We start from the raw sequence: 26665 nt of genomic DNA on the forward strand, positions 1-26665 counted from the left end.
TGAGTTTCACAGATTAAAGACACTCTGGCTGAAGGAATTTGTTCTCATCTCAGTTCTAAATGGTTTCTCACATTGTGCTCCATCTGACACTTCTTTGTCCACTCACCTATCATGTCCATGTCTTATAATCGGTCATTCTGAAGCTGGGCCCTCAAGTCCCAGTCTATCCTCTTAGTGGAAACATCTCCCCATCCACACTATCAAGGCCTCGTAGTGTACTGAGAGTTTTAATCAGATCCCATCACCATCCCCATCCTTCTAAACTCAATCAAGTACAGACCCAGAGTCCTCACACATTCATATGACAAACTCTTCATCCTGGGATCATTCTTGTAAATTTCTTCTGGACACCATCCAATGCCAACACATCCTTCCTTCGATACAGAATCTAAAACTGCTCATGATATTCCAAATACGGTCTGACCAAAGTCTTAAACAGACTCAGCAGTACATCTCTGCTCTCATATTCAAAGCATCTTAAAATGAATGCTAATATTGCATTTGTCTTGCTAACTACTAACTGAAGTTGCATTTAATCTTAAGAGAATCCTGAACTAGGATCAAAGACCCTTATACTTCAGATTTCTGAAGCCTTCCTCAGTTTAGAAAATAATCTCTATTCTTCTTACTAAAGTGCATAACCTCACATTTTCCCACATTGTACTCTATCTACCACTTCTTTGCCCATTCACCTAGCATGTTCATGTTTTAAACTCATCTGGATAGAATTGTAAGAAAACCAAATCTCAAATGGAATAATTTAGGGTGCAGGAGAAGGGTTACTGATTGGTAAAGAGTTCACTTGCTACCCAAATAGTACTGTCTCCTGTCCTGTAGAATGAATTGCATTTCCTTTTGAGATTTAGTATTCTTGCAATTCTGTCCCATAAGATTGGAAAAAAGCTTTGTGAGCACCCCTCTTTTTTTCAACAACATATATGCAATAGAGCAGACTTGCGAGACATAATTAATACAGGATGTGTGGGTTAAAACGTTAATTGGCAGAATTGAATAGCATCCAATCAGTAACTTGCAGTAGAGTAATAAGTACTGTGCCAAGGAAGAGATATTTAAATAGACAGATGCAGGTGCAATCTATGAACAGGAGCATCCAAAGATATTAATAAGCACAGCATTGAAAGTAAAAATTAAGTTCGGAGGGAAAAGATTTCAAACAAAACACTTGCCGTAAAAACTTGAAACTTAACTAAAATATCTCAATGAAGCATTGGGAGGAAAGGTGGAAAAGAAACACACCGGTTTCTTGGTCACTGGATGTTAAACAAAATCCTACATGTTGATAAACTGCAAATGTTGAAAGATGCAGAGGAATTAGAGTATCCTACTGCATGAATCACAAAAAAAGTGCAATTCGAAAAGAATCAAATTTGATTTGATTTTATATATTCAAGTCAACTTGTCTCTTATTCTCTTAAACTTCAGCAACTAAAGTCTAGCCTTCCCACCGATTTCCGAAGACAACCTGCTGCTTTCCAATATTAGTTTAGTAAACCTTCCCTGAACTGTTTCCAATGGATTCACATATCTTCACTGTGCTTAAGGTTTGTAGACAGATCATACAATTTCTGTTATTTTTGTGCTGACAATTCCTGTACGTAATGTTTGTAATACAACAATTCACATCAATTTCCCCGCAACTATGGAAACCTTAGAGTTCTACTTTCTCCACTTTCCATTGTCTGCCTTTTTGGAATTGTACGTTTCCAACCCAACACTCTCAAAATACTAATGTGATTTTCAGCCTTGCTGTTTTCTTTGAACACTGCTACCTTGTTCCAGGCAGCCTCCAATCCTGTTTCTTCCAATACTGACTTGGATAGCATTTGATTTTATCCTTTGTCTTTCACCTCCCCCTTCTCTTATTATTCACAATTTTTTTCAAAACTACTATAGATACGGAACTCCAAAAATCCCTCTCCTAGGCAATTCTGCTTTGTTGGTAGCATCAACATGAATGTGCTGTCATGAATTGGAAGTTACATGTCTATTAAAATGACTAACTTCAACTCCTTAATCATTAGACTTATTTCAATCAAGGTTGTAATGGATTTACTACAAAAATATACCCTTTCAAAATGTCAATACTAAAAATGAAGTTGCAATAAACTTCACCAGTCCGCAATGGTGACCCGTACCAAAATTAAACAACATGCTTTGAAATGTAACTGTGTCCTCAAAAAGAAAATACAAAACAGCCAAGTATATGCTCCATTAAGTCATTTGCCTGAAACATCAAATGAAGAACACAATTGAGTAAGCAGCATGAAGTAATTTACTGATACTGCTGCTTAAATAACTACCATACATGAGTTATGGAAAAAGTCAGAAAACAGAAGATCAAAGTACATACAAAGAAACCTCGCCCTGAAGTACTGCAAAGAGGGCTAGTCAAGGCCTGGTAGAAATCATGGGGTTTGGAAAAAGCCAGCTCTTCCTCCTCCTCAAAGTCAGCAATACTTTTTAACAGATCTGGAGGCAACAGAGGTGAGCTCTTGGCATCCTACAGACAGAAGAGGAACAGAGGAAGAAAGAATACTCAGAGAGAGCAAACAAAAGTAAACAAAGTCTTAGGGCTGGCTTCAGAATTAAAAATACTGAAAATATATTCATCAATAAAAGATTCCTGGCACAATATAATTTATCTATGGCTGTGAATTTACTGGAGAGGATGAAACTGCTGAGAAGCACTGAAGCTGAAATTAACACACAGAGTCCAGATAAGGTTTTAAATGACTTAAAGTACAGTACTAACAGTCTTCTGGGACAAAATAATTCTTATTGCATAGCAAATAATGGAAAACATTTATTAAAAAATATTTTAAGTATATCATCCACCCAATTTAAATGGTATTTATGCGGAACCCTCACTATAGTTTGAGCTTTACTAATCCTTATATCTACAAGCACACAGCTACAAATGAACTTATTTCATTCCATATTTAAATAGTTCTACTTTTAAAAGGATCAATATTAAAAAGCAATAAATACTTCTAACAAGATATTTGCAGATGAGTCAGTCAAACCACTGAACAGGACTAATTAATGTACTTAACTATATTAGTGAATAGCTAATATAAAGGTCTGCAATTTACAACAAAATAATGTAATGGCTGTGGATGTCAAATTATGTGCAAGTGTACAAAATGCAGCAGGCAGAATAGGACAGGGACAGAACACGATGGAGATAGCAAATAAAGATGCTGCTTGAAGATTATGCTATATTACAAAGTGGTCACAAATATCACTTATTAGCCAGCATAACTTGAAGACTGGTGATTCTGGCTTATAATATTATTACAGTCTAACTAGAATAATATTTAGAGAAAAAACAAACTCAGTTATTTCTAAAAACTTAACATGATTAACAGCAAAACACAACAAATCAAAACATATCAAATCACCAAAGAAATACATGTCAAGTAATACTTTGGAGGCATCATTTTAATTCATATGCCCCACTGTACTAAGAATTAAGGGACTTCCAATTCCCCTCATTCCTTTCTCAAATAGTTTATTTTCACAAATAAAGTTATCTTAAATTTCATTGTTTAACTAGGTAGGTTAAATCCTATGTAAAACAGCTAGTCAGCAGTGAAGAATAAAAATCTCAATATAAAACAATGAGTTGAATCTAAATATCTCTGCAGCACAATAATTGTAAAAAAAAACTCCTACAGGATAAATTCATGAGAATTAGCTTTGGTGAAATGACATCAAAGCAGCTAACATATGTGCATATTATCAGAGTAACATAACATACTAAACTATGCTCATTTGTATTTATTTACAACTTACCTCATACGACTGAATTCTAGACATGCTATCTTGATCTGTTCGAAATACCCCTGGTTGTCGTTTCACCATACGATCATTACTCAATTGAGGTCCCATAATATGCCGCATTTCTGGCAGAAGAATATAAACATTTTGAGACAAAAAAAATCCAGATAGGTCCAATACGCCCATCCTGTTTCATTTATTACACATATATCATCTCATCCACTCTCAAATTTGCAAGATTCATGTAACTTATTCTTTACTTGTCACCTTACCCTTGCTTACTAAACTCTATTTTCAAGGTCAAAAGTTTTTATCTGTTTCCTATCCATCCAATATTCATACAGGCATAGACAGAGAGACAGAGAAGATAGGAGGAGTAGGGGTAGGCTATTTCATCCCTCAAGTTTGCACTATCATTCAATATGATCACGCTCAAAACCCTAAGCCAACCCTCCCTCATAGCGCTTGATTCCTTTAGACACAAGATCTACATCTACCTGCTTCTTGAAAAACACAACCTTTTGGCCTTAACTACTTTGTGTAGTGAATTCCAAAGGCTCACCACACTCTGGGTAAATAAAAAAAATTCTGCTCATCTTATCCAGAAAGGTTTATCCCTTACCCTTAAACAATGACCCCGATTCCAGATTCCCCCATTGGTAACATCCTTCCTGCATTTAATTTGTCTAGCCTGGTTAGCATTTTATAGGTTTCGATGAGATTCCCCCTCATTCTTCTAAACTTCAGTTAATACAATCCTAACCATTTCAATCTCTCAAGTTTTCAACCACATATCCCACCTTTAATTTGAATGATTTGGAGATGCCGGTGTTGGACTGGGGTGTACAAAGTTAAAAAGCACTAGCTTTTGGAATGCCACTCCTTCAATAGGTCCTTCACAACCACCTGATGAAGGAGCATAGCTCCGAAAGCTAGTGCTTCCAATTAAACCTGTTGGACTATAACCTGGTGTTGTGTGATTTTTAACTTTAATTTGAGGATCTTAAAATGGTAAATCAATGTTGCTCTCCTTTGCAAACCAAGAAGCTTTAATTTTAAGGGAATTGCAATCACCCAACTAAGAAAGTAGCAAAAACAAAATGAAAAAGTAATGCATATGTCAGTTAGTCAAACTTTGCTCTCTTTATTGATTTGAATGTTTAGTACTATCTATTGGTATTTTTGGTACAATGGTAAGCAAGGTACAAGTCAGAAAGCTTTAAAGGTTCTGTTATCCTATTAGAGTTATGGGTGCACTTTCATAAAACAGGAAATGAACATAATTAACATAAGGAGGATTGAGTGAGAGAAATATTCAAAGCAATATTAATTAGGGCTGCAATAAAACATCAAATTGACTATATCAAGCTAGAATAAAATGATGATAAAGGGCAAATGTAGGGATGCAAACAGCAATGCTATGCATGAACATTTGGAACTTTCAAGGGATATGGCAGTTTAAGGAATAAGTAAAGATTTTATTCTACAGAAAATGAATTTCATTCATTAAATAATAAAGTATTTAAGACAGTGGCAACCAACCTAAGGAACATTTTCTTTTAAACAAGAACAGACTTGCAAGTACAAGTGTAAGAGAGGAAAAGACCACTTAAAATAAGAAACCAGAATCAGAAATAAACAAAACTTATATTTTCTGTATACTATATCAAATGTTCCAACTATCATAACAAATAGAAGGTATCTCATATTAACTTTATGTTTTCTAGCCAGTGAGCAGTACAATATACCACATGCTGTAGACAATCTCAACAATACAGCTGGCCCATTCTACAATACATCTTGTTTCTCCTCTTCTGAAGGTTGAAAACTCATGCAGAACCCTTTGTACTGTATCAACTTTTTATTATGGGTAAACTGTAACATTAAGTCTTAGCAGGTTGTCTGAAAATAACAAAGAGGTCAAAGTAGGAGTTACTGAATAGTCAGATCATATTCTCATCCAGCTTCTACATATGAGAGATTTTATGGATGAGTTATTAGGTAGAAATCACAGCAGGAACCCAGATCAATTTTTCACTCTACCACAGATGTACACTGTGATTGTAGTGCCTACCGCTCCCACAGGGATCGAGTAACTCGAAGACTGTGGGATTGAATCCAAGACCTTCTTGGTGAGAACAACAATTCCAAACAACAGAATATTTATCTCAAGAAATAATCAACTCTTCTCAACATACCATAGTCCCATGCAAAGTCCTGCAATTTCTGCACATCTGAAGGATTAGGGGTAAATGGTTCCATAGTGAAAGGCTTCAGATTCTTTTCCATCTGGACTTGCTGTGATTGTTGGTGAAGTGACTTTTCAAACAGCTTTAATGGGTCCTGATGCATGTAATATGGTTGCTGTTTCAAAGACATCTGGATTGATGTCTTCTGATGTTGAGAGGGGACCGCGTGATGTTGATTCCATAGCTGGTTGGTCTGATCAGCCTGCAAATACTCAATAAGAGAAAATATAATATTTTAACTACAAGTAATCAAAAATTAATTACCTAGTTTGCAGAAGGTTGCCAGTGAATTAGAAACGATCTATCTATACACTACTGACATAGGCCACAAGGCACAAGCTAATTTATGCATGATACAATGATTGCACAGTTTTCATCTTATGGTGCTCAACATAAAATACCACACGCTTGATGACAAGTTTTCCTATCAAAGTAATTTAAAGCTTGGTATCTTGTATTAACTACAAAAGACAAAACATCACACTAAGGTTCAAATTTAAAAATTGAGGACACTAGCCAATTATCAGATCCACCATGTTTCCACAAAAATAGGTTTGTAACAGAAACATACTTAAACATGGAGACAATGTTCAAAGCAGGTTGGCAAATCAATATCAGCACTGAAAAATAGCTTAATATTTTGCAACAGAGATAGATAATACAATTATTAACATGGTAGTTATAGACCTCACATGTAAAATGCAACCAAAAAAACCACATGGCATATTTGAACCATCTCTATTGATTCAGTAGCATTTCTAATACTACTTTATATAACACAATCTTGTTAGTGTACACAGAAGTCTTCTTAAAATAAATGGCAGAGATAACAAACAGGGAGACAGAGACACTCTCATTAAAACAAACTATTTGGATCATTAAAAGGCACATTAGTATGATGACATTGTGTATACGTTCAATCACAAATGCTCAGACCGAAGACAAACAGCTTTCAAAAGTAAAAACTGGATATTATCTTTCAAAAGAAAAGTTTATCAAATTTTCAGAATTTGCCACATTTGCCTTACCTGCTGAGGTCCCAGATGGTGTTGATTCTTTCCCAGTTGCTGTGCTGCCTTCGTGGGGGACTGTTGGTTCACAACCTGAACCTGAAGCTGCGACTGGGACTGGGCAACCTGATGTTGCTGAGGTTGTTGTTGTTGGGACCCTTGGTTAATTGGCCCTTGCCCTGATGGTCTCTGCTGGCTATAAGGGACATGAGACTGCTTTCCACCAGGTACCTGGTTCCCTGACTGTGGGTGACTAGTGGCTTGGAGGAAGGGTCCTGGTATGGAAACTCCAGGTGGAAAGGTATAGCCAGGTGTCATCTGGAAAGTAACTGGTGGTGACACAAGATAGGGAGGTGGAGGGAACCCTGTAATAACAAGACACTATTAAAGATCGTTACCAGGCATAGCATAACAATGATTCAGCATGCATATGAATCCCAATCAGCATTTAAAGAAATAACAGCATGCTGCTTAATAGAGTTAGTGAACCATTGATGGCAGAGAAGGAGGCTATTTGGCACAGGGAGTCTTAAGGCACTCTGTGGAGCAATGCAATTAACTTCACTACCACACCTGATCTCTGTAAGTTTGTAAGCTGAAAAGCTTATTTTATGAGTGCCATTAACTTTTTATTGTAAATCATTAATTGTTTCTGCTTCCAATAGCATTGCGAGCAAGTTCCAGATCAATTCCTCTTCTGATGTGAAAAAAGGCTCTTTCCCATTTTCCCCCTGCATTGCTTGTTTAAAATATTAAAAGTCTAGATTAGAGTGGTGCTGGAAAAGCACAGCAGTTCAGGCAGCATTCAAGGAGCAGTAAATCTGTGCCCCTAGTTTTTCAAGCGTAGATGAATGTAAACAGGTTATTTACTTGGTAAAAACAATGACTGCAGATGCTGGAAACCAGATTCTGGATTAGTGGTGCTGGAAGAGCACAGCGGTTCAGGCAACAACCGAGGAGCAGTAAAATGGTATACCTTATGTAAGCCTGTCACAATCTTGTACACCTCCATCAAATTTAATCTAGTCTACAGAAATGGAATTTGAGGTGTTGAACTTTCAAACCAAAAATACAAATTTGTTTGAATTTAACATCTAACAGTTAAGATTTGACTGAAAGTTGTATTTGAATTCAGGGGGCTATGGGTCTAAGCAGGGGCATACAAATTATCCAGTAGGGAACAGCTATCGTTGGTTAATTAAGGAAGTTACTTTGAACTGTTTTTTTCTGTAACTAGGGTTAAGCTAACTCTTTAGTTTTAAAATAAACAAATACAGCATTTCAGTGCGACTTAGCACTGAACACTACTTGAACAGAGTGCTAGGTATTTGGTAAATTGAGGGAGTTAGGTGAAGAAATACTCCCTTTCTTATGTAAAAAGAGATAGAAAAGGGAATATGGTCCTGCATTCAAAACTTAGGGCTAGAAAATTAACAAGCCAAACATCAAAAACAGTAATCTTTGTATTACTCCTAGCCCCAGCCTCAAGTATACATGCAAATAGGACAACTGGACAGATGAATGCGTGGCAAGAGGTACAGAGAGGAAGATTTTGTACTCTCGGGACACTGGAATTGACTTCAACATCACCCTCATTTGCGAGTATAAACAATGTCTAGAGTTACAGGAAAAAAGGCACAGAGTCAATGTTTATTTGGAAAACTTACTCATACACAACAAATTGAATGGTCTCCTTTTGCACCATGAAAATCCGATATGTTTGTGGGTAACATTTGTAACAAAGCATAAAGCAGCATTTCGTCTTTTTCTTACATTTCACCAAATAATATATGGCCCGTACTTTGACTACAGTGGTTCAGTAGCACAGATGAAGGCAATTACATTCAAACTGGGGTTTCAGTAAGAAACAAGGTATCACAATGCATAGATCAAGTCTCCGTAAAAATCTGAATATTAATGCAAGAGTCTACAAGAAATGATAATTGGGGTGGGCGAGAATGAGAGCAAGCTTGAGATTAGATCCTAGTTATCTGTGCTGGCAGGTGATCTGGTGAAAGGGGATGGGACAATTAGCATTGCTTCTAAGGTGACAGCAGTGGATGCTTCAAAGGGCAGAGTAGGTCACTGCAGATTTATTTCATCCTGGAATAGTGACGGGGAAGCAGACTTGCAAACTGCATTTATGTGACTAAACATTTCTTTTCATTGATACCAAAGAGTTGCTTTGCCATTTACCCAACCATATAAATTCAATGTTCACAATATTTTAAAAATATTGAAATAATGTATTTCCTCACTGAAATATTTGTTACTAATGTTTTGAGGATGGAGAGGAAGAGCAAAGAATCAAGGGAAGCAAGGGTCAGATTACCAAAAGACTATGCCACCTTTCACATTTCCCATGACAATGCAAAACTAGCAATCCAAGTTAGAGGGTAGAAGACAGCCAGACTTCTGCACCTACAGCTAATCAGAGGCACATAACTCAATAAAAATAATTAGCAAAACTCCCTCATACTAAGCATATTGCAATGTTGTCAGAGTGTGGCTCTGGAAAAGCACAGCCGGTCAGGCATCATCTGAGCTGCAGGAAAATCGATGTTTTGAGCATAAGCCCCTCATCCTACTGACCGGCTGGGATTTTCCAGCACCAAACTCTTTGACTCTGATTGCCAGCATCTCCAGTCCTCACTTTCTCCATGTTGTAATGTGGTGTTGTGGACATGGAGCACCCTCTTTAGTCATCAGTGCATTTCAAATTCAGTCAGAATTGGACCGTTCTGTCACTCCATTCTTGATTATTCCTGCCTTCACAGTTGTGATAGGCATGGATTTGGCTGGATATTGTGTTACCCAAACAACTTCTGCAAAATCTAAATAAAAGCAGCCATTTTATTAATAATTTCATTGTCAAAAGTGGCCACTTGCATTTAAAGAGACACATCTATCCAAGTAAAATACAGGGATGTTTATGTGACTTACTATGCTCTGCCTCTGTAGAGCTCCCACAGCCACAATAGGAACTTGCTCATACTTTGTAAATTGAGCAAATTCTGAAAAATCAAGTGGGCCCGAACACTGCATACCAATTGTTAGGTAAGAGCTAACTGAACAGCACAGTACGTTAACCATGTAAAACTCCATCCTCAGATCAGTTTTTAATGGTCAACATTGGAATCCATTGAAAACAAAAGATCAGATATAAAATACAGAACCCATAGATAACTACATAGCTGGCTTTTCAGGCCTTGCATTTGCAGAGTGATTTCCAAATATATAAATACACTCACCTGGCCTGCTGGGAAGAGGAGGAAATGCTCCTGGATGATGGATGGGGATGAACTGAGAGTTGCTGGTTTGGTTTTGTGACTGGGTCACTGGTGTTTTCCTCGCCTCTGACACAGGTGTTTTTCTCATATCTGTCTGAGTTTTTACCTGATGAATGCAAGTTATAAATTGTAATCCATAATCTTAAATACACTCTCTCATATTCTGACTCAAATAAATCCTGAATTATTTCTGACAAGGTGTTGCAAAGTTCTAATTTTGCCTAGGATTTACTGAACAGAACAGACGTAGTGCAAATCTCAAAAAATACATTCAGCTGCTACTGCCACAAAGCACAGTACCACAGCTAGTATAAAAGATCATCAAACCTTAAATCACTTGTTCAACAGTTCATGTCACAATTCAGTTTTATGCATCATCTTAGTCTGGAATTTCAATCCATGTCTAACTTCAAATGCCTGAAAGCATTTCCTTCAATTCCAGAAAGGGTCTTTCATTATCGCCTGGCCAACCAGATCAAGATTATGTTTGCAAAGTATAAAATGTCATAAATATCTGAATATAAATTCAAGTGCTCCAGTAATAATCTACAGAAACAGCCCATGACAATGACAAAATTGATCATCTTGGATTTATGTTTTATTAAAAAAACTTCTTTTACTGACAGCAATGTCAAATACGTATACAATGTAACACTTTGCTGTATAGAAGTACTAACACGAAATAAAAGTTCAATTGACATCACAGCCTCATACAATCACAAGTATCCCACTAAAGCACAATGAAATTCTATATTGTGGGTTCTATATTGTAGTCACAGTTAATTATTCCGTATAATCAGAATAGAAAGTACAGAACCTCTTCTTTGCTTGCCAAACCATATCAATACTTGACACTCAACAGAAGAGTAGTCAAAGACAGGCTTCCTAATATATCAGGCTACTGAATAGCTAGTAAAGACTATTTATTCTCCCATGACATCAGATACATAATCTGTAATTCCAAGATGATAGTATTTTAATAACACAAACACTTTGAACATTATCATTCTACATTTACTGTGTTACAGCTGCACAGTTATAATAGTTTTTTTTAGAAAAACTGCTCTTTTCATTTTGTTTATGGGATACAAGTGTGTGGATACGGCCAGCATTTATTGCCCATCTCTAATTGGCTTGACAAGATGGTGGTAAGCTAACTTCATGAACCACTACAATCCTTGCAATGTAGGTATAGGGATAGTGCTGCTTGGAAGAGTTTTAACCCTGCAGTGAGGAACTGGCACAAATGACGTTAATAGCCGACATTGCTAAAGGCAGCATGTGGATGAAAAGGGAAAGGGAATCAAGAATAAAACCCTGGTGGCCTCCAAATGGTGCACAGATAGAAAGAATAGAGTTTCTGGAGGTGATCCAGCTACAATCAGATTAAGAACAAAAGCAATCCACCATGATGGACCATGAAAGAAATGCAATCAAGGTGGATAGAGAGCGAAAGACAATCTTAGGTGTAAATAAAAGCAGTGAAAGGGTGCTATGTTACATCTCAATCACTGCTTTAACATTGCTAGCACTCTCTTTTGTCTACTGCTGTGAGCACCCTCACCTCCTTCCCTTCTGTCAACAGCATTAAAATACCCATCAATTTCTAGCCCTTTCAGTTCTAAAGAGTCACATCTGACTCAAAATACTATCAATTCAGTAAGTGTAATACCTAATATACTAGAACTCTAGATTCCTATTCATCTGAATCCTGCAGTCATTCTCCATTTAATTAACACTTTTTTGTTCTTCCTTCTAAAGTGAACTTCATATTGTCCCAAATTTTAGGTTATTTGCCATGTTTTTGCACAGATGTTTAATATTTGCTACTTTCCAAGTCAAACTGTCCTCAGCTTTTTAGCATGCCAGTTTTCCATGCAGTTGGTACAGGATGATGTCTATACTAATAACATGACTTTGCTGCATTATGTACATCAGACAGGAAAGCTTCAGAAAAAAAAGGGGTAAGGTGTCACCACTTGAAGTAAAATTGCCATCCGAAAAGTCTCCGATCATTTCTTACAAGGGGAGTCAGTCCCAGTGAGTCAAAGCATTAACATGAGATATTCTGTTCACAATACTTCCTTAGTTCTTTCATATTTTATCCCAAATTTGTATTCTGAAGTCAACTTCCAAGTTACAAAAATAAATCAAGATCAGATTCATCTCAAGATCCAGACATCTGATTCAATGAAACAGAAATTAAACAAACGTTAGTTTTTATGTTAGCTTGCAACAAATCAAATGAATTTCTGCACGTGCATTATTTTCTTATTTATTACTGCCTTACCACCTAGCATGATAGGTTTGTTTACATAAAGGTAGTAGTCATGATCCCCACAACAGCAATTTTTTCACAAAGTCAGGAAGTTTCCAAGTTCAACTGCTGATCTCTGTTGAACTGACAAATCTTAACCAATTCAGTGGATCTACATTACAGCCAACAATCAGCATATCCAAGTTTCAGTTTGACTCTACACTTATCAAATGAGATAGGTCAGATTCCCCAATAGTACATCATCTCTCTCACAACTTTAACTACCATTATACTCATTCAGTTCAAAAGGCTGCATGGAATCATCTTAAATCTAAAAGAAAGGTCCCAAACAAACAGACCTTGGAGTGAAGGTTCATAGCTCCTTGAAAGTGGAGTTGCAGGTAGATAAGATAATGAAGGCGGTGTTTGGTATGCTTTCCTTTATTGGTCAGAGTTTTGAGTACAGGAGTTGGGAGGTCATGTTGCGGCTGTACAGGACATTGGCTAGGCCACTGTTGGAATATTGGGTGCAATTCTGGTCTCCTTCCTATCGGAAAGATGTTGTGAAACTTGAAAGGGTTCAGAAAAGATTTACATGTTGCTAGGGTTGGAGGATTTGAGCTATTGAGAGAGGTTGAACAGGCTGGGGCTGTTTTCCCTGGAATGTCGGAGGCTGAGGGGTGACCTTATAGAGGTTTACAAAATTATGAGGAGCACAGATAGGGTAAATAGACAAAGTTTTCCCTGGGGTCAGGGAGTCCAGAACTAGACAGCATAAGTTTAGGTTGAGAGGGAAAAGATATAAAAGAGACCTAAGGGGCAACTGTTTCACACAGAGGGTGGTACGTGTATGGAATGAGCTGCCAGAGGAAGTGGTGGAGGCTGGTACAATTGCCACATTTAAGAGGCATTTGGATGGGCATATGAATAGGAAGGGGTTGGAGGGATACGGGCTGGGTTCTGGCAGGTAGGACTAAGTTGGGATGGGATATCTGGTCGGCATGGACAGGTTGGACCGAAGGGTCTGTTTCCATGCTGTACATCTCAATGAAGTGCTGTCATTACAATACCAAGTCAAGTTCAGACTCTGGAACAAGGAATTTTGTATATCCAGAACAATAACTGGCCTGAGTTTCACCTCAGTGCAGGAGAGATTTGTACGTCTCCCCGAAATTAGTGGTTGGAACAACTGGAGCAACCAGTGTGGGAATGGCACAATCTGTGATTGCTGGAGTAACTATGTCTTTCCCATATCTCTCCAATTAATCACTCTGGCAGTCCTGCTCTTAATAGTTAAGAGTTTAAACAAAAAAACTGACAGCTGAGTGGGGAAGACGTAATGGGCTGTTTTTATTTTAAACAAACTTAAAAGCCCACCAAAAATCATGAGGCTGCCTGAAGGTCAGAAACAGCATTCTAATCACAAGCAAGGCAGATCCCATTTTTATCAAAACTGGTCTTTCAGGTCAGAAAGAAAGATGCAGATTTCAGACACTAGATTTTCAGAAACCCAGCACTTGACAAAAATTTCTCATGAGTTTCAAAATTAGACCAGTTTTTCACCATATTGCAAATGTTGATGCCCCTTAGATTATACGCACCAGCTCTGAGTCTTACCGATGCTTAACCAGAGTAAACACTGGCACACCCAAAATGCAAAATTAAATTAGCAGCCTGACAATTCAGAGGAAGTAAGCAGGTTAAAATAGAAAGTAGAATTCATCAGTTTCTCACACCTAATGGTGGTAAGGAAAAGTTTCTGGAAGACAGTTGAGTTGGTAGGAGAGAAAAATTAACATGGTTATCTTTGCCCCTCGGGGTGAGATTAGAATAGAACAGGTAGTCAAATTTTAAATTCGCAGATTCTGGGTAGTTTCCGAAAAAAGTTTCATAAACCTTTCAGGTCACATTTGCAGTACAACTTACGCTACTTGCAGTACAAAAATTAAAACTTATTTTACTTTTATATCTATTTTTATAACCTAATCAAAGATAAATGAAATGGAGTCATCAAGTTACTGATCACTTCCCCCTGCTTGAATGTTTGCATACTGCAACAAATCTTCTTTGACATTGGATCAATGCACCACTCGTTTAAATGCTGTAGCAAATAAGTGCATTGGAAGCATACAAAACCAAAATCAAGAAGAACTTAAACTACAATTCTAATGAGATCTTTTACAGGGCGAGGTTTGTTCAGTTGTGGTAAATAACTGGGGTATTAACAGAGAAGGGGAGTTCACAATCGTTTAGAAAGAAAGCATACTCCTGAAATGTTTATGATTTCTCATCCATAACACTTCAGACTTTGAATGAGAGTTGGAAACAGACTTTGTATATAAGAGTTGGCCTCTGCTAATATTACTAAATTCAGCTCCAGAACATACTTCAGAATACATTTCCTTGGTGTCTCTCTACTTCTACTTTTAACTTTCATCTTTCAGTTCTACTTCATTTTGCTTCATTAATGCATTCTTTTAAAAATCATGAAAGTAAATTTTAAAAAAAGCTGAGGAGACAACCATATTAATTCCCAATACATAATGGTCTCAAGATTTATTGCATTTTAATGAGACCAGCAACTGGCACCACTTCTTTAAATTTTAAATAAATTTTCAACTTTAATGTATCTTAGCATCCTAAAAAGTTATCAAAATTAAAGAACAATTTAAGAAATATGAGCATTGGCACATGTATCTCAAGTTTTATTGCAAAACTTGCATATAATCTAGTTTAACACTTTCATGTTGAACTAAAGCAGTTCTCACAACTCAAGATGCCACCCTTTGAACAATAGATTAAGTTTTAGCTGCTCAAGTAAACCCAAAACATCCCAGTTTCAATATTCTGGGCCAGTCATCCCTCATTCCAGAATCTACACGGTGCACAACTGGCAGCTATTTTTCTTACACAACAATGCATACAGTTCAGAAATAATTCTTTGTAATTTACACTGCAAAAATGCATATTTCTCTTTCTAGTATGCTAAGATGTTTCTCTTTCAAAACAGCCATGGTAAGTAAGATTGCTCATGTGGATTAATGTCCGATTGGTTTTGGTTTTCATCTCACACCTCATGTACTGCTTTTACATTTTCAAAGCACATTTAACAATAATCTTTGTGAACTGACGATTCAGCTTCCATCACAAAGTCAAGAGATTCCAAAATCAAGAAGTAACTACCTACCTGCACTGCCACATTCTGTTTCCGTGCATGTTCCAGATTCTTGTCCTGGTTGTTTTTCTTTGGTTCAGTCTTCCTCTTATTGCTGTCTCGTTTTACATCCATTTTGTTTGCAATATCATTTCCTTTGTTATAGTCCCATCTTTCCTTCATGCCTTCTTTTGGATGGTGATTCCGATTCTGTTCTCGTGGTTTAATATTCTCCTTGAAGGTAACCAGTTTTTCACCACTTTCTGAACTGTTACTCTGAGTCTTGCCTGAAGACAAGACGGATTTTAGACCCTGACCAATCTCAATGCTGCTAGGTTCTGAAAAGGGTGGTTCCAGCAAGATCAGACCATCTTTTAATTCAGAAGAATCCTCATTAACCAGTTCTGGGATGTCAGTTACAAACAGTAGTTTTCCTTCTTCAATTTTGCTCTGGATAAGTCTGAGAAAGTAACATACATTGTGAAGAAATACTTGCACAGAACATATTATAGGAATGCAAAAAGGGTTACATTGTTAAGATAATTTGTTCATAGTATTTTTTCTCACCAACACGCCATACACTGGTTCCCTCCACTCCCAAGTGTAGAAGAATAAAGAGTGAGTTAATTGTGTTTAAGATTAGCATAGACGGGTTGGACCGAAGGGTCTATTTCCATGCTGCATATCTCTATGGCTATGTTTTGATACGACAAATAAAGATAAATTATTTCCTGTGATGGAGAGTCTAAAACAAGTGTACATTCTGAGCAGGATTTTCCAAGCAGTGGCAATTACAGAGAGATTGCCACTCTGCTCTTTTATTGAATTAAGAGGGAGCTGGACATTTCTGACAGAAAAGTTTGATCACAGTTCCTTCAGAATCGCAGACCTATTGCAGTGCAAAATAGTAAAGGGAGACAAACCATTCTTCTTATTTCACAGACAGCCATATTAAAAGCTCCTGTGAAAGAGGCAATAGGTAAGCTCAATGAGGGGGTAAGAGACTAGGTGGATAGGGTGGCAATACAGCCAGGTAAGTGAATGTTCTTGAAAGGTTGGGAGGAGGAAGAGGACATAGAGCAGGGATGGTGGTCCACGGCAGCAGGATTTGGATGCCAGTGTTACGGAAAGGCAGAACTGAAAAATGTGTTGCTGGAAAAGCGCAGCAGGTCAGGCAGCATCCAAGGAGCAGGAGAATCGACATTTCAGGCATAAGCCCTTCTTCAGGAATGAGGAAGGTGTGCCAAACAGGCTAAGATAAAAGGTAGGGAGGAGGGACTTGGGAGAGGGGCGTTGGGAATGCGATAGGTGGAAGGAGGTTAAGGTGAGGGTGATAGGCCGGAGACGGGGTGGGGGCGGAGAGGTCGGGAAGAAGATTGCAGGTTAGGAAGGCGGTGCGGAGTCCGAGGGTTGGGACTGAGATAAGGTGGGGGGGGGGAATGGAAATGAGGAAGCTGAAGAAATCTGCATTCATCCCTTGTGGTTGGAGGGTTCCTAGGCGGAAGATGAGGCGCTCTTCCTCCAGGCGTTGTGTTGCCATGGTCTGGCATATGGAGGCGGCCAAGGACCTGCATGTCCTTGGTGGAGTGGGAGGGGGAGTTAAAGTGTTCAGCCACGGGGCGGTTGGGTTGGTTGGTGCGGGTGTCCCAGAGGTGTTCTCTGAAACGTTCCGCAAGTAGGCGGCCTGTCTCCCCAATGTATAGGTGGTCAGATAGGGTGCAGCAGATGCAGTAAATGGTGTGTGTGGAGGTGCAGGTGAATTTGTGATGGATATGGAAGGATCCCTTGGGGCCTTGGAGGGAAGTGAGGGGGGAGGTGTGGGCGCAAGTTTTGCATTTCTTGCGGTTGCAGGGGAAAGTGCCGGGAGTGGAGGTTGGGTTGGTGGGGGGTGTGGACCTGACAAGGGAGTTGCGGAGGGAGTGGTCTTTCCGGAACGCTGATAGGGGAGGGGAGGGAAATATATCCTTGGTGGTGGGGTCTGTTTGGAGGTGGTGGAAATGACTAAGGATGATACTCTATATCTGGAGGTTGGTGGGGTGGTGGGTGAGGACCAATGGGGTTCTGTCCTGGTGGCGATTGGAGGGGCAGGGTTCAAGGGTGGAGGAGCGGGAAGGGGAGGAGATGCGGTGGAGAGCATCGTCAACTACGTCCGAGGGAAAATTGCAGTCTTTGAAGGAGGCGGCCATCTGGGTTGTTCGATATTGGAATTGGTCCTCCTGGGACCAGATGTGGCGGAGGCGAAAGAATTGGCAATATGGGATGGCATTTTTACAGGGGGCAGGGTGGGAGGAGGTGTAATCTAGGTAGCTGTGGGACTCGGTCGGTTTATAGTAAATGTCCATGTTGAGTCGGTTGTCCGAGATAGAAATGGAGAGGTCTAGGAAGGGGAGGGAGGAGTCTGAGACGGTCCAGGTAAATTTGAGGTTGGGTGGAAGGTGTTAGTAAAGTGGATGAACTGTTCAACCTCCTCGTGGGAGCATGAGGTAGCGCCAATACAGTCATCGATGTAGCGGAGGAAAAGGTGGGGGTGGTGGCAGCGTAGCTGCGGAAGATGGACTATTCCACATATCCAACGAAGAAGCAGGCATAGCTGGGGCCCATGCGAGTGCCCATGGCTACTCCTTTGGTTTGGAGGAAGTGGGAGGATTAGGAAGAGAAGTTGTTCAGAGTGAGGACCAGTTCAGTCAGTCGAAGAAGGGTGTCAGTGGAAGGGTACTGGTTGGGTCGGCGGGAAAGGAAGAAGCGGAGGGCTTTGAGGCCAGGATTCTCGCCCACCCTCTGACGACCCCTTCTCCCGCCTCCATCACACCCCATCCACCTGGACACTCCGTGCTGGCCTCTTACCTGCCCTCGATCTCTTCATAGCCAACTGCCGCCGCGACATTAACCGCCTCAACCTGTCCACCCCTCTTACCCACTCCAACCTCTCACCCTCGCAACATGCAGCCCTCCACTCCCACCGCTCCAACCCCAACCTCACCATCAAACCGGCAGACAAGGGAGGCGCGGTGGTAGTTTGGTGCACCGATCTTTACATTGCTGAGGTGAAACGCCAGCTCGCGGACACCTCCTCCTATTGCCCCCTTGATCATGACCCCACCTCCCACCAACAAACCATCATCTCCCAGACCATCTGTAACCTCATCACCTCAGGGGATCTCCCATCCACCGCCTCCAAACTCATAGTCCCACAACCCTGCACCGCCCGTTTCTACCTCCTGCCCAAAATCCACAAACCTGACTGCCCCAGCCGACCCATTGCCTCAGCCTGCTCCTGCCCCACTGAACTCATGTCTGCAAAGCTCGACACGGTCCTGTCCCCCTTAATCCAAGTACTCCCCACCTACGTTCAGGACACCACCCACGCCCTCCACCTCCTCCATGATTTTCGCTTCCCTGGCCCCCAACGCCTTATCTTCACCATGGACATCCAGTCCCTATACACCTCCATCCCCCATCATGAAGGCCTCAAAGCCCTCCGCTTCTTCCTTTCCTGCCGACCCAACCAGTACCCTTCCACTGACACCCTTCTTCGACTGACTGAACTGGTCCTCACTCTGAACAACTTCTCTTTCCAATCCTCCCACTTCCTCCAAACCAAAGGAGTAGTCCTGGGCACCCGCATGGGCCCCAGCTATGCTTGCCTCTTCGACAGATATGTTGGACAGTCCATCTTCTGTAGCTACACTGGTACCACCCCCCAGCTTTTCCTCCGGTACCTCGATGACTGTATCGGCGCTACCTCGTGCTCCCACGAGGAGGTTGAACAGTTCATCCACTTTACTAACACCTTCCACCTCGACCTCAAATTTACCTGGACCATCTCAGACTCCTCCCTCCCCTTCCTAGACCTCTCCATTTCTATCTCGGGCGACCGACTCAACATGGACATTTACTATAAACCGACCGAGTCCCACAGCTACCTAGATTACACCTCCTCCCACCCTGCCCCCTGTAAAAACGACATCCCATATTCCCTATTCCTTCGCCTCCGCCGCATCTGGTCCCAGGAGGACCAATTCCAATACTGGACAACCCAGATGGCCTCCTTCTTCAAAGACTGCAATTTCCCCTCAGACGTAGTTGACGATGCTCTCCACCGCATCTCCTCCACTTCCCGCTCCTCCGCCCTTGAACCCCACCCCTCCAATCGCCACCAGGACAGAACCCCATTGGTCCTCACCTACCACCCCATCAATCTCCAGACATATCGTATCATCCTTCGTCATTTCTGCCACCTCCAAACAGACCCCACCACCAAGGATATATTTCCCTCCCCTCCCCTATCAGCGTTCCAGAAAGACCACTCCCTCCGCGACTCCCTTGTCAGGTCCACAGCCCCCACCAACCCAACCTCCACTCCCGGCACCTTCCCTGCAACCACAAGAAATGCAAAACTTGCGCCCACACCTCCCCCCTCACTTCCCTCCAAGGCCCCAAGGGATCCTTCCATATCCGTCTTAAATTCACCTGCACCTCCACACACATTATTTACTGCAACTGCTGCACCTGATGTGGCCTCCTCTACATTGCGGAGACAGGCCGCCTACTTGCGGAATGTTTCAGGGAACACCTCTGGGACACCCGCACCAACCAACCCAACCGCCCCGTGGCTGAACACTAACTCCCCCTCCCACTCTGCCAAGGACATGCAGGTCCTTGGCGCCTCCATCGCTAGACCATGGCAACACAACGCCTGGAGGAAGGGCGCCTCATCTTCCGCCTAGGAACCCACCAACCACAAGGGATGAATGCAGATTTCTCCAGCTTCCTCATTTCCCCTCCCTCCACCTTATCTCAGTCCCAACCCTCGGACTCCGCACCGCCTTCTTGACCTGCAATCTTCTTCCTGACCTCTCTGCCCCCATCCCCTCTCCAGCCTATCACCCTCACCTTAACCTCCTTGCACCTATTGCATTCCCTGACCTGTTGTGCAGTCCGCACTTTCTCCTTACGGAGAGGTAGGGTAGGATGGTGTGTGCGTGTGTGTGTGTGTGTTTGTGTCTGTGTGTGTGGTAAGCTGGTGTGTTAGTTTCATACTTACTAAGGAATTCCATTAGCTTTTAATCGTTCTAACTCTTCCTGAATAACTTTTTACTGAACTGCAGCTGAACCGTCTAAATTCTGATTTAAAATTATATTTTCGAAGGGTTTCAGGTGCAGTGGAATTGCCTAGTAGAATCTTCAATTTCCCAGGCAATTCCTCAGAGTTTGTTACATTGCAATTTGAGAAGATCCCTGTACACAACTCCCATCCATGTTGCAGAAACAACTGTCGCCATTGGAAAATCTGAACCAATATTAAAATTGGAGCTAGACCAATCAGGTGGAATATCAGGGACCACAAGAAGTGTAGTGAAAATTTGGAATTTTCTTTCAATGAGGATAGGTCAATTTCAAATTCAAAGTGATTTCTTGGACAACAACATTTAATTTCTAGACAGTTAAGAAAGAGGTTAGCCATATTCTGACTATATGGACAAACATGCCTGAGGGCTGAATGGTCTACATCCATTTCCATGTTTAACAACAGCCTATAATTTTCTTTTATGTAATCTGTAAAATTCCCTTCAAACTATTCAAGATTTGATGAAAGACATGTTCAACCAGAGATATAGTTAAATTGCAACAATGCAACAGCACCCCACAGACCGCCTCGATGTCAAAGGAGAATGAAATTTAAACAATTTGTTAAAACTAATCAAATATTTCTGGTAGCTTAGTTTCTCCTAATTATGTGCCTCCTACATTGGACTTCTTTGCTGAGGATTAGATGCAGATTTTACGCCAACTCGTTCCTGTATTCTCTTCACCTGAAAAGTCTGGCTTCGATGATCAAGAAGGGTAGTCATTTTACTCATCTAAAAGACAGTAAATCTGAAGGAAAAAAGAGCCCATATGGTAATATTTTTCTTTACTTTTCATGGATCATGGAAATCATTGGCAAGACCAACATTTTTTGCCCATTCTTAACTGCCCTGGAGTCGAGTGGCTTGCTAAATAATTTCAGAGGACAGTTAAGATTCATTTTAGCTTTAGTCTGAAGTCATTTGTAGGCCAAAGAATATAAGAATGGTACATTTCCTTCCCTAAAAAGGACAGTGACCTTGACAATAGTTTCATTATTTTTCTGGTCCTGGATTTAATTAAGACTAGCTTTCAATTCCAAATTTACTTAACAAAACTTAAATCCCACGAGTTGCCATCAAAGGATTTGAGTCCCCAATGCATTAGCCTCAGCCTTTGGTTTACTAGTTCAATGACCTTACAACTTCACTATTGTCCCACAAGTAAATATATCCAGTCTTCCTAAAGGAATGACAAGCAATATTGCACTGAATGCAAAATTTAAGCAAATTAATTAGTTTCTCAGTTCCGAACTTGTATGGTGTAGTCTGACTTCAGGTCGTTCATTACAACAATGATGGGGAAAATAAAAATCTGCTCCCCAGTTACAAAACATTAATCAACAAGTTAAGGCATCTAGTTTTAATTTGTTTAAAATGTCATGTCCAAGAATCTCTCACTTTCACAAATCTGAAATTGTAATTTGGGCACACGCTTTTAATATTTGGCCTGGCTAGTGAGACTTTCTAATCTTTCTCCCCTACCCTACTGCAGGTATATAATTCCATCAACCTTTAATACGTGAGACCAGTTTGATGCCAGAATACAGGTCCTGTGAACTTCTGACTGGGATAAACCCAATGCTATCTTTGGCACTGTCCAGAGACATGCAATTTTAGGAGTGGCCAGGTAGTGATTGGATTCAGCAAATCAGAGGCAATTGGAGAGAATTCAGTGAGATCAGATAACGCAATGCTAAGAACCTTACTGATCTATAAATTTCAGGATTTGATAAACTCACTGAAGCACGGCAGCAGTCACTAATTTATTTTGGGTAATTCTGAAACAAAACAAAGTTGAAATACAATCGTTTCAAATCTTCTTGGTTACAGCCACCGTCAGCCAAGCTAAGCAGAGGATTCTGTATATACAGTGAAATTTAAACTTTTGATTCAGTTCAAGTATACCTGGAATGATTTTCTGCTATCCACTTTCCCAAAGCAAGCAATCGCTGATGACGTGTCCTTAGTTGCTGCCCTTCCTTGTCTACCACTATTCCTTGGTGCCCACTTGAGAAATCCAGATTTCTTTAGAAGAATGAAATATATTAATATTTAGAACATCTTGAAAAGACTGATGACACAGAGCAAATACCATAGAAGATAAAAAAAACCTTCCAGAATACAAACAATGAAATAACCACAGCAAATGGAGAAATTTGGCAAAATCTCAGAAGTCATATAAAATACTAAAGATGTGTGTCAATTGCTTTGGGATTCTATTTCTCTCCCCCTTTTCTTTCTTAAACAGTGTGTTTTAAAGAACTCTTTGCCACTCATCCACTGATGATAGAAAAATGTAGTTGAGTTTAGCAGCCAAAAGGATTAAGTACAAGAAGATAGGGAGAGGCATGTGTAACTGAGTGTAACAAGACAAATGAAAGGAGTAACCACAGAAAATGGTCTTGCCTAATATGCATGATGTCAATGTTACCTGTAAGGATAACGAAGGGCAGTGGAACAAGGACAGGCCGAACAGTAATCAAGACATTAAGCAATAAAGGATTACAGGTCGTTCAAAAGAGGCAAGGGTGGCACAAACAAAGCAGAACAGAGACAGAACAGATATTGATGTAAATACTCAGTGGGTCTCATAGCATCTGTGAAGAGAGAAGTCTCATTGACCAAAAACTCGAATGTTTTTCTTCCTCACCACAGATTTTCCAGCAACACATTTTTCAGCTCTGATCTCCAGCATCTGCAGTCCTCACTTTCTCTTAACAGATTGTGCCAGACCTGATGAATATTTCTGGTAGCTTCTGCTTATATTTTAGAATTCCAGCAATCCAAGTACTTTGTTGTTATGGGAAAATAAGATTCCAGTTATTGTGAATTTATAAGAGGACAGAAGTAACACCATGTAGTCCTGAGCAGTCGTAACAGAGCTTAGGAGGGCAAGAGATGTCCAAAATTGACTGTTCAAATACACAGAAAGGGAGGGAAGTGAATTAGTTGCTACAGCCCATGTAGGAATCAAATACATTAGAAAGGGGAAGCTCTACAGAGTATATCTCTGATGTAACAGTTTAACATTGAAATGAATAGCAAGACTTTTAGAGTGGTAATCTCTAGATTAAAACTCAACCCGCATGCTAATTGGCAACAAACTAAAATCTATTGCACGTCAAAACATACAAAATACAACTCTGGTAACATAGAAAGCAACTCAAATAAAAGCTCTGGACACAAAAGCTGATAGTATAAGAGAAAGAAATTAGAAGCTCAAATCCAGGTCACGCATGCAATCTGATGGGTAACAGGCAAGTAAACTGGACCAATAGGAGGCAAGCCAAAGGAATGGGCAAGCAAGCAAGACCGAGGGGAGCCTGAAATAACAGGAGCTAAGAGTTAGTGTTATACGTGAGTGCTCGTAAGAGAAAAGGGAAATTATTTTTGATAGCAGAATGAGTGTTAATCCTGAATCTGTGAGTGAGGCAGATATCCACGCATATTCTTCCTCCCATAAAAACCAGACTGAAGAGGGAATATAGGCAGAAAGGCCTGTTCTACACTCTTGCATGAATTCTGCTGAGGCTAGTTCACAATGTAAGAAGATAGAGGCTAAAGCTAGGCCAGCATTCGCTCAATTCATTATTAGCTTGGCTCTGAACTTCTCTTCTGATGATCAGAACATGGGATCTAATCTGCATCTTTCTCTCTAGCTTCATTTCTTGAGCAAAAAAAGGGTTTTGTTAGTTACTTGGCAAATTTTAACGATCTTAACAAATTATCTATTTTACATTATCTACATTACATAATCTATCTACATTATCAATTGATTGCTCTGAAAGAGATGAAAAAAGCTTTTATTTTGAAATTCACATTTAGTGCTGTGTCAAAACTCATTTAAGGTCATACAGTCATAGAGATGTAACAACACGAAAACAGACCTTTTGGTCCAACTCATCCATGCCGTTCAGATATCCCAACCCAATCTAGTCCCACCTGTCAGCACCCAGCCGATATCCCTCCAGACTCTTCCTATTCATATTCCGATCCAGGTGTCTTTTAAATGTTGCAACTGTACTAGCCTCCACCACTTCCTCTGGCAGCCTATTCCATACATTTACCACTCTCTGCGTGAAAAAGTTGCCCCTTAGGTCTCTTTTATATCTTTCCCCCCCTCACCATAAACCTATGCCCTATAGTTCAGGACTCCCCCAACAGAGAAAAGGCCATGTCTATTTATCCTATCCATGCCCCTCATGATTGTGAGGTCACCCCTCAGCCTTTGATGCTCCAGGGAAAACAGCCCCAGCCTATTCACAGCCTCTCCCTACAGCTGAAATCCTCCAATCGTGGCAACATCTTTGTAAATCTTTTCTGAACCCTTTCAAGTTTCACAACATCTTTACAATAGGAAGGAAACCAGAAGTGCACACAATATTCCTAAAGTGGCCAAACCAATGTCCTGTATAGCTGCAATATGACCTCCCAACTCCTGTACTCAATTCTCTGACCAATAAAGGAAAGCATACCAAATGCCTTCTTTAACCCTTGAGTGAGAAAATTGAAATGGGACTCATTACGTGAAAAGGCAGGGCAACCCTACATTAAAAGCACAGGAGTAGGTTGGACCTAACTAGCAACCAAATATGGCATCTTCTCAAAGGACAAGAAAATTGGTGGAAGTAGTGCAATAGAAATACTGATAAAAACCAAACATCATAGCAGTGGAAAGAAATATCAACATGCATGATTAGTAGGGGAGATCAGAGGAATAAACAATAAAGGATGCAGAACTCATGAGAGTTGATTACCCACACCTGCAGACACAGGTAGTGGAGTGGGGGAACAGTATAAGATCAGACAGACAAATTACATTGTTATAATGGGAAGTTTTAATTTTCCCCTAGACCGGGAAAAGCAAAATAGCTCAAGTTGTAACACCAAAGTGTTTCAAACCAACATTTGAGAAAGGTATACTAGGTTAAATTATGCTTAATTGACAGAACTAGTTAATAATCTGATTGTAAGCGAATGTCTTATAAATAGTGATAAGGTGATTAAATTTGATATTAGGGCTTGAGAAACAAACACAAGCCATGAACGAAGGCTTAAAATTAAAGTAAATCACAGAACTAAAGGAAATGAAATTACCAAAATAAATTGGGCTCAGCTGTTAATAGGTAATCCTACAAACAATGAGAGGTGTTCAACAATTTGTAGTGCAACACTATCCAAAAGAGGTCTTAGCAGCAAAGGTCTGTCTTGTGTATTTAATCAACCATAATAAACAAGCTGGAAACAAGTGTTCATGCGAGTATAAAAAGTGAAATCCAACAAATGGGACCATTATTAAAAGAATTGAGATATAAATTTAAACTTGTAAGCGATTTAAAAGTTAACAGTAAAAGGTTTTAATCGGCATATTAAGCAAGAGTAGTTAGGGGTGCATGAAAAGAAAATGTAAGTGGACTATAATGGACAAAGAAATTGCAGATTTGTTAGAAGGATTTTGCATCTGTCTTCACAGTAGGGGAAGACAAAATACCACAAACACAAGGTACTGCAAAATAAGTGGCGAGGAGGAATCCACTGCATTTAATATGCGTAAAATTTAATGGAGAAATTAACATAACTAAGTTGAAACTTTTTAGAGATTGGCTAGGCTTGAGCTCCAGATATTTCAAAAATATGGAGAAACAAAAGCTGAGTTAGCAAAAATTTACGAAAGCTCTTCTGAGTCAGGACTGGTTTTGGAATAATTGTTGATTCAGGCACAAACATTCTAAATGTTACGCCATTGTGTAAGACAGGAGAGAGAGAGAGAGAGAG

General features: G+C 40.1%; 1 protein-coding gene across 3 annotated transcripts in view; it reads right to left on the bottom strand.

Moving 5' to 3' along the window:
• smg7 (SMG7 nonsense mediated mRNA decay factor) overlaps window positions 1–26665 on the bottom strand; it is a 152040-nt gene that overhangs the window by 22924 nt on the left and 102451 nt on the right. The window contains exons 13-19 of one of the 3 annotated variants that reach the window (XM_087990744.1): window positions 22796–22915; window positions 15795–16221; window positions 10312–10456; window positions 7079–7425; window positions 6000–6252; window positions 3817–3926; window positions 2372–2521 (exon numbers count right to left, since the gene is read on the bottom strand). In XM_087990744.1, the coding sequence (XP_087846870.1) occupies window positions 2372–2521; window positions 3817–3926; window positions 6000–6252; window positions 7079–7425; window positions 10312–10456; window positions 15795–16221; window positions 22796–22915 (1552 nt within the window). Of the gene's footprint in view, window positions 1–2371; window positions 2522–3816; window positions 3927–5999; window positions 6262–7078; window positions 7426–10311; window positions 10457–15794; window positions 16222–22795; window positions 22916–26665 lie in introns of all 3 variants that reach the window. The other 2 variants (XM_043699524.2, XM_043699526.2) reach the window with 2 other exon arrangements.

Source organism: Chiloscyllium plagiosum, unplaced genomic scaffold (assembly GCF_037043375.1).
Source record: "Chiloscyllium plagiosum isolate Xiang-an unplaced genomic scaffold, Cpla_swu_hap1 HiC_scaffold_9, whole genome shotgun sequence".
Lineage (NCBI taxonomy): Eukaryota > Metazoa > Chordata > Chondrichthyes > Orectolobiformes > Hemiscylliidae > Chiloscyllium > Chiloscyllium plagiosum.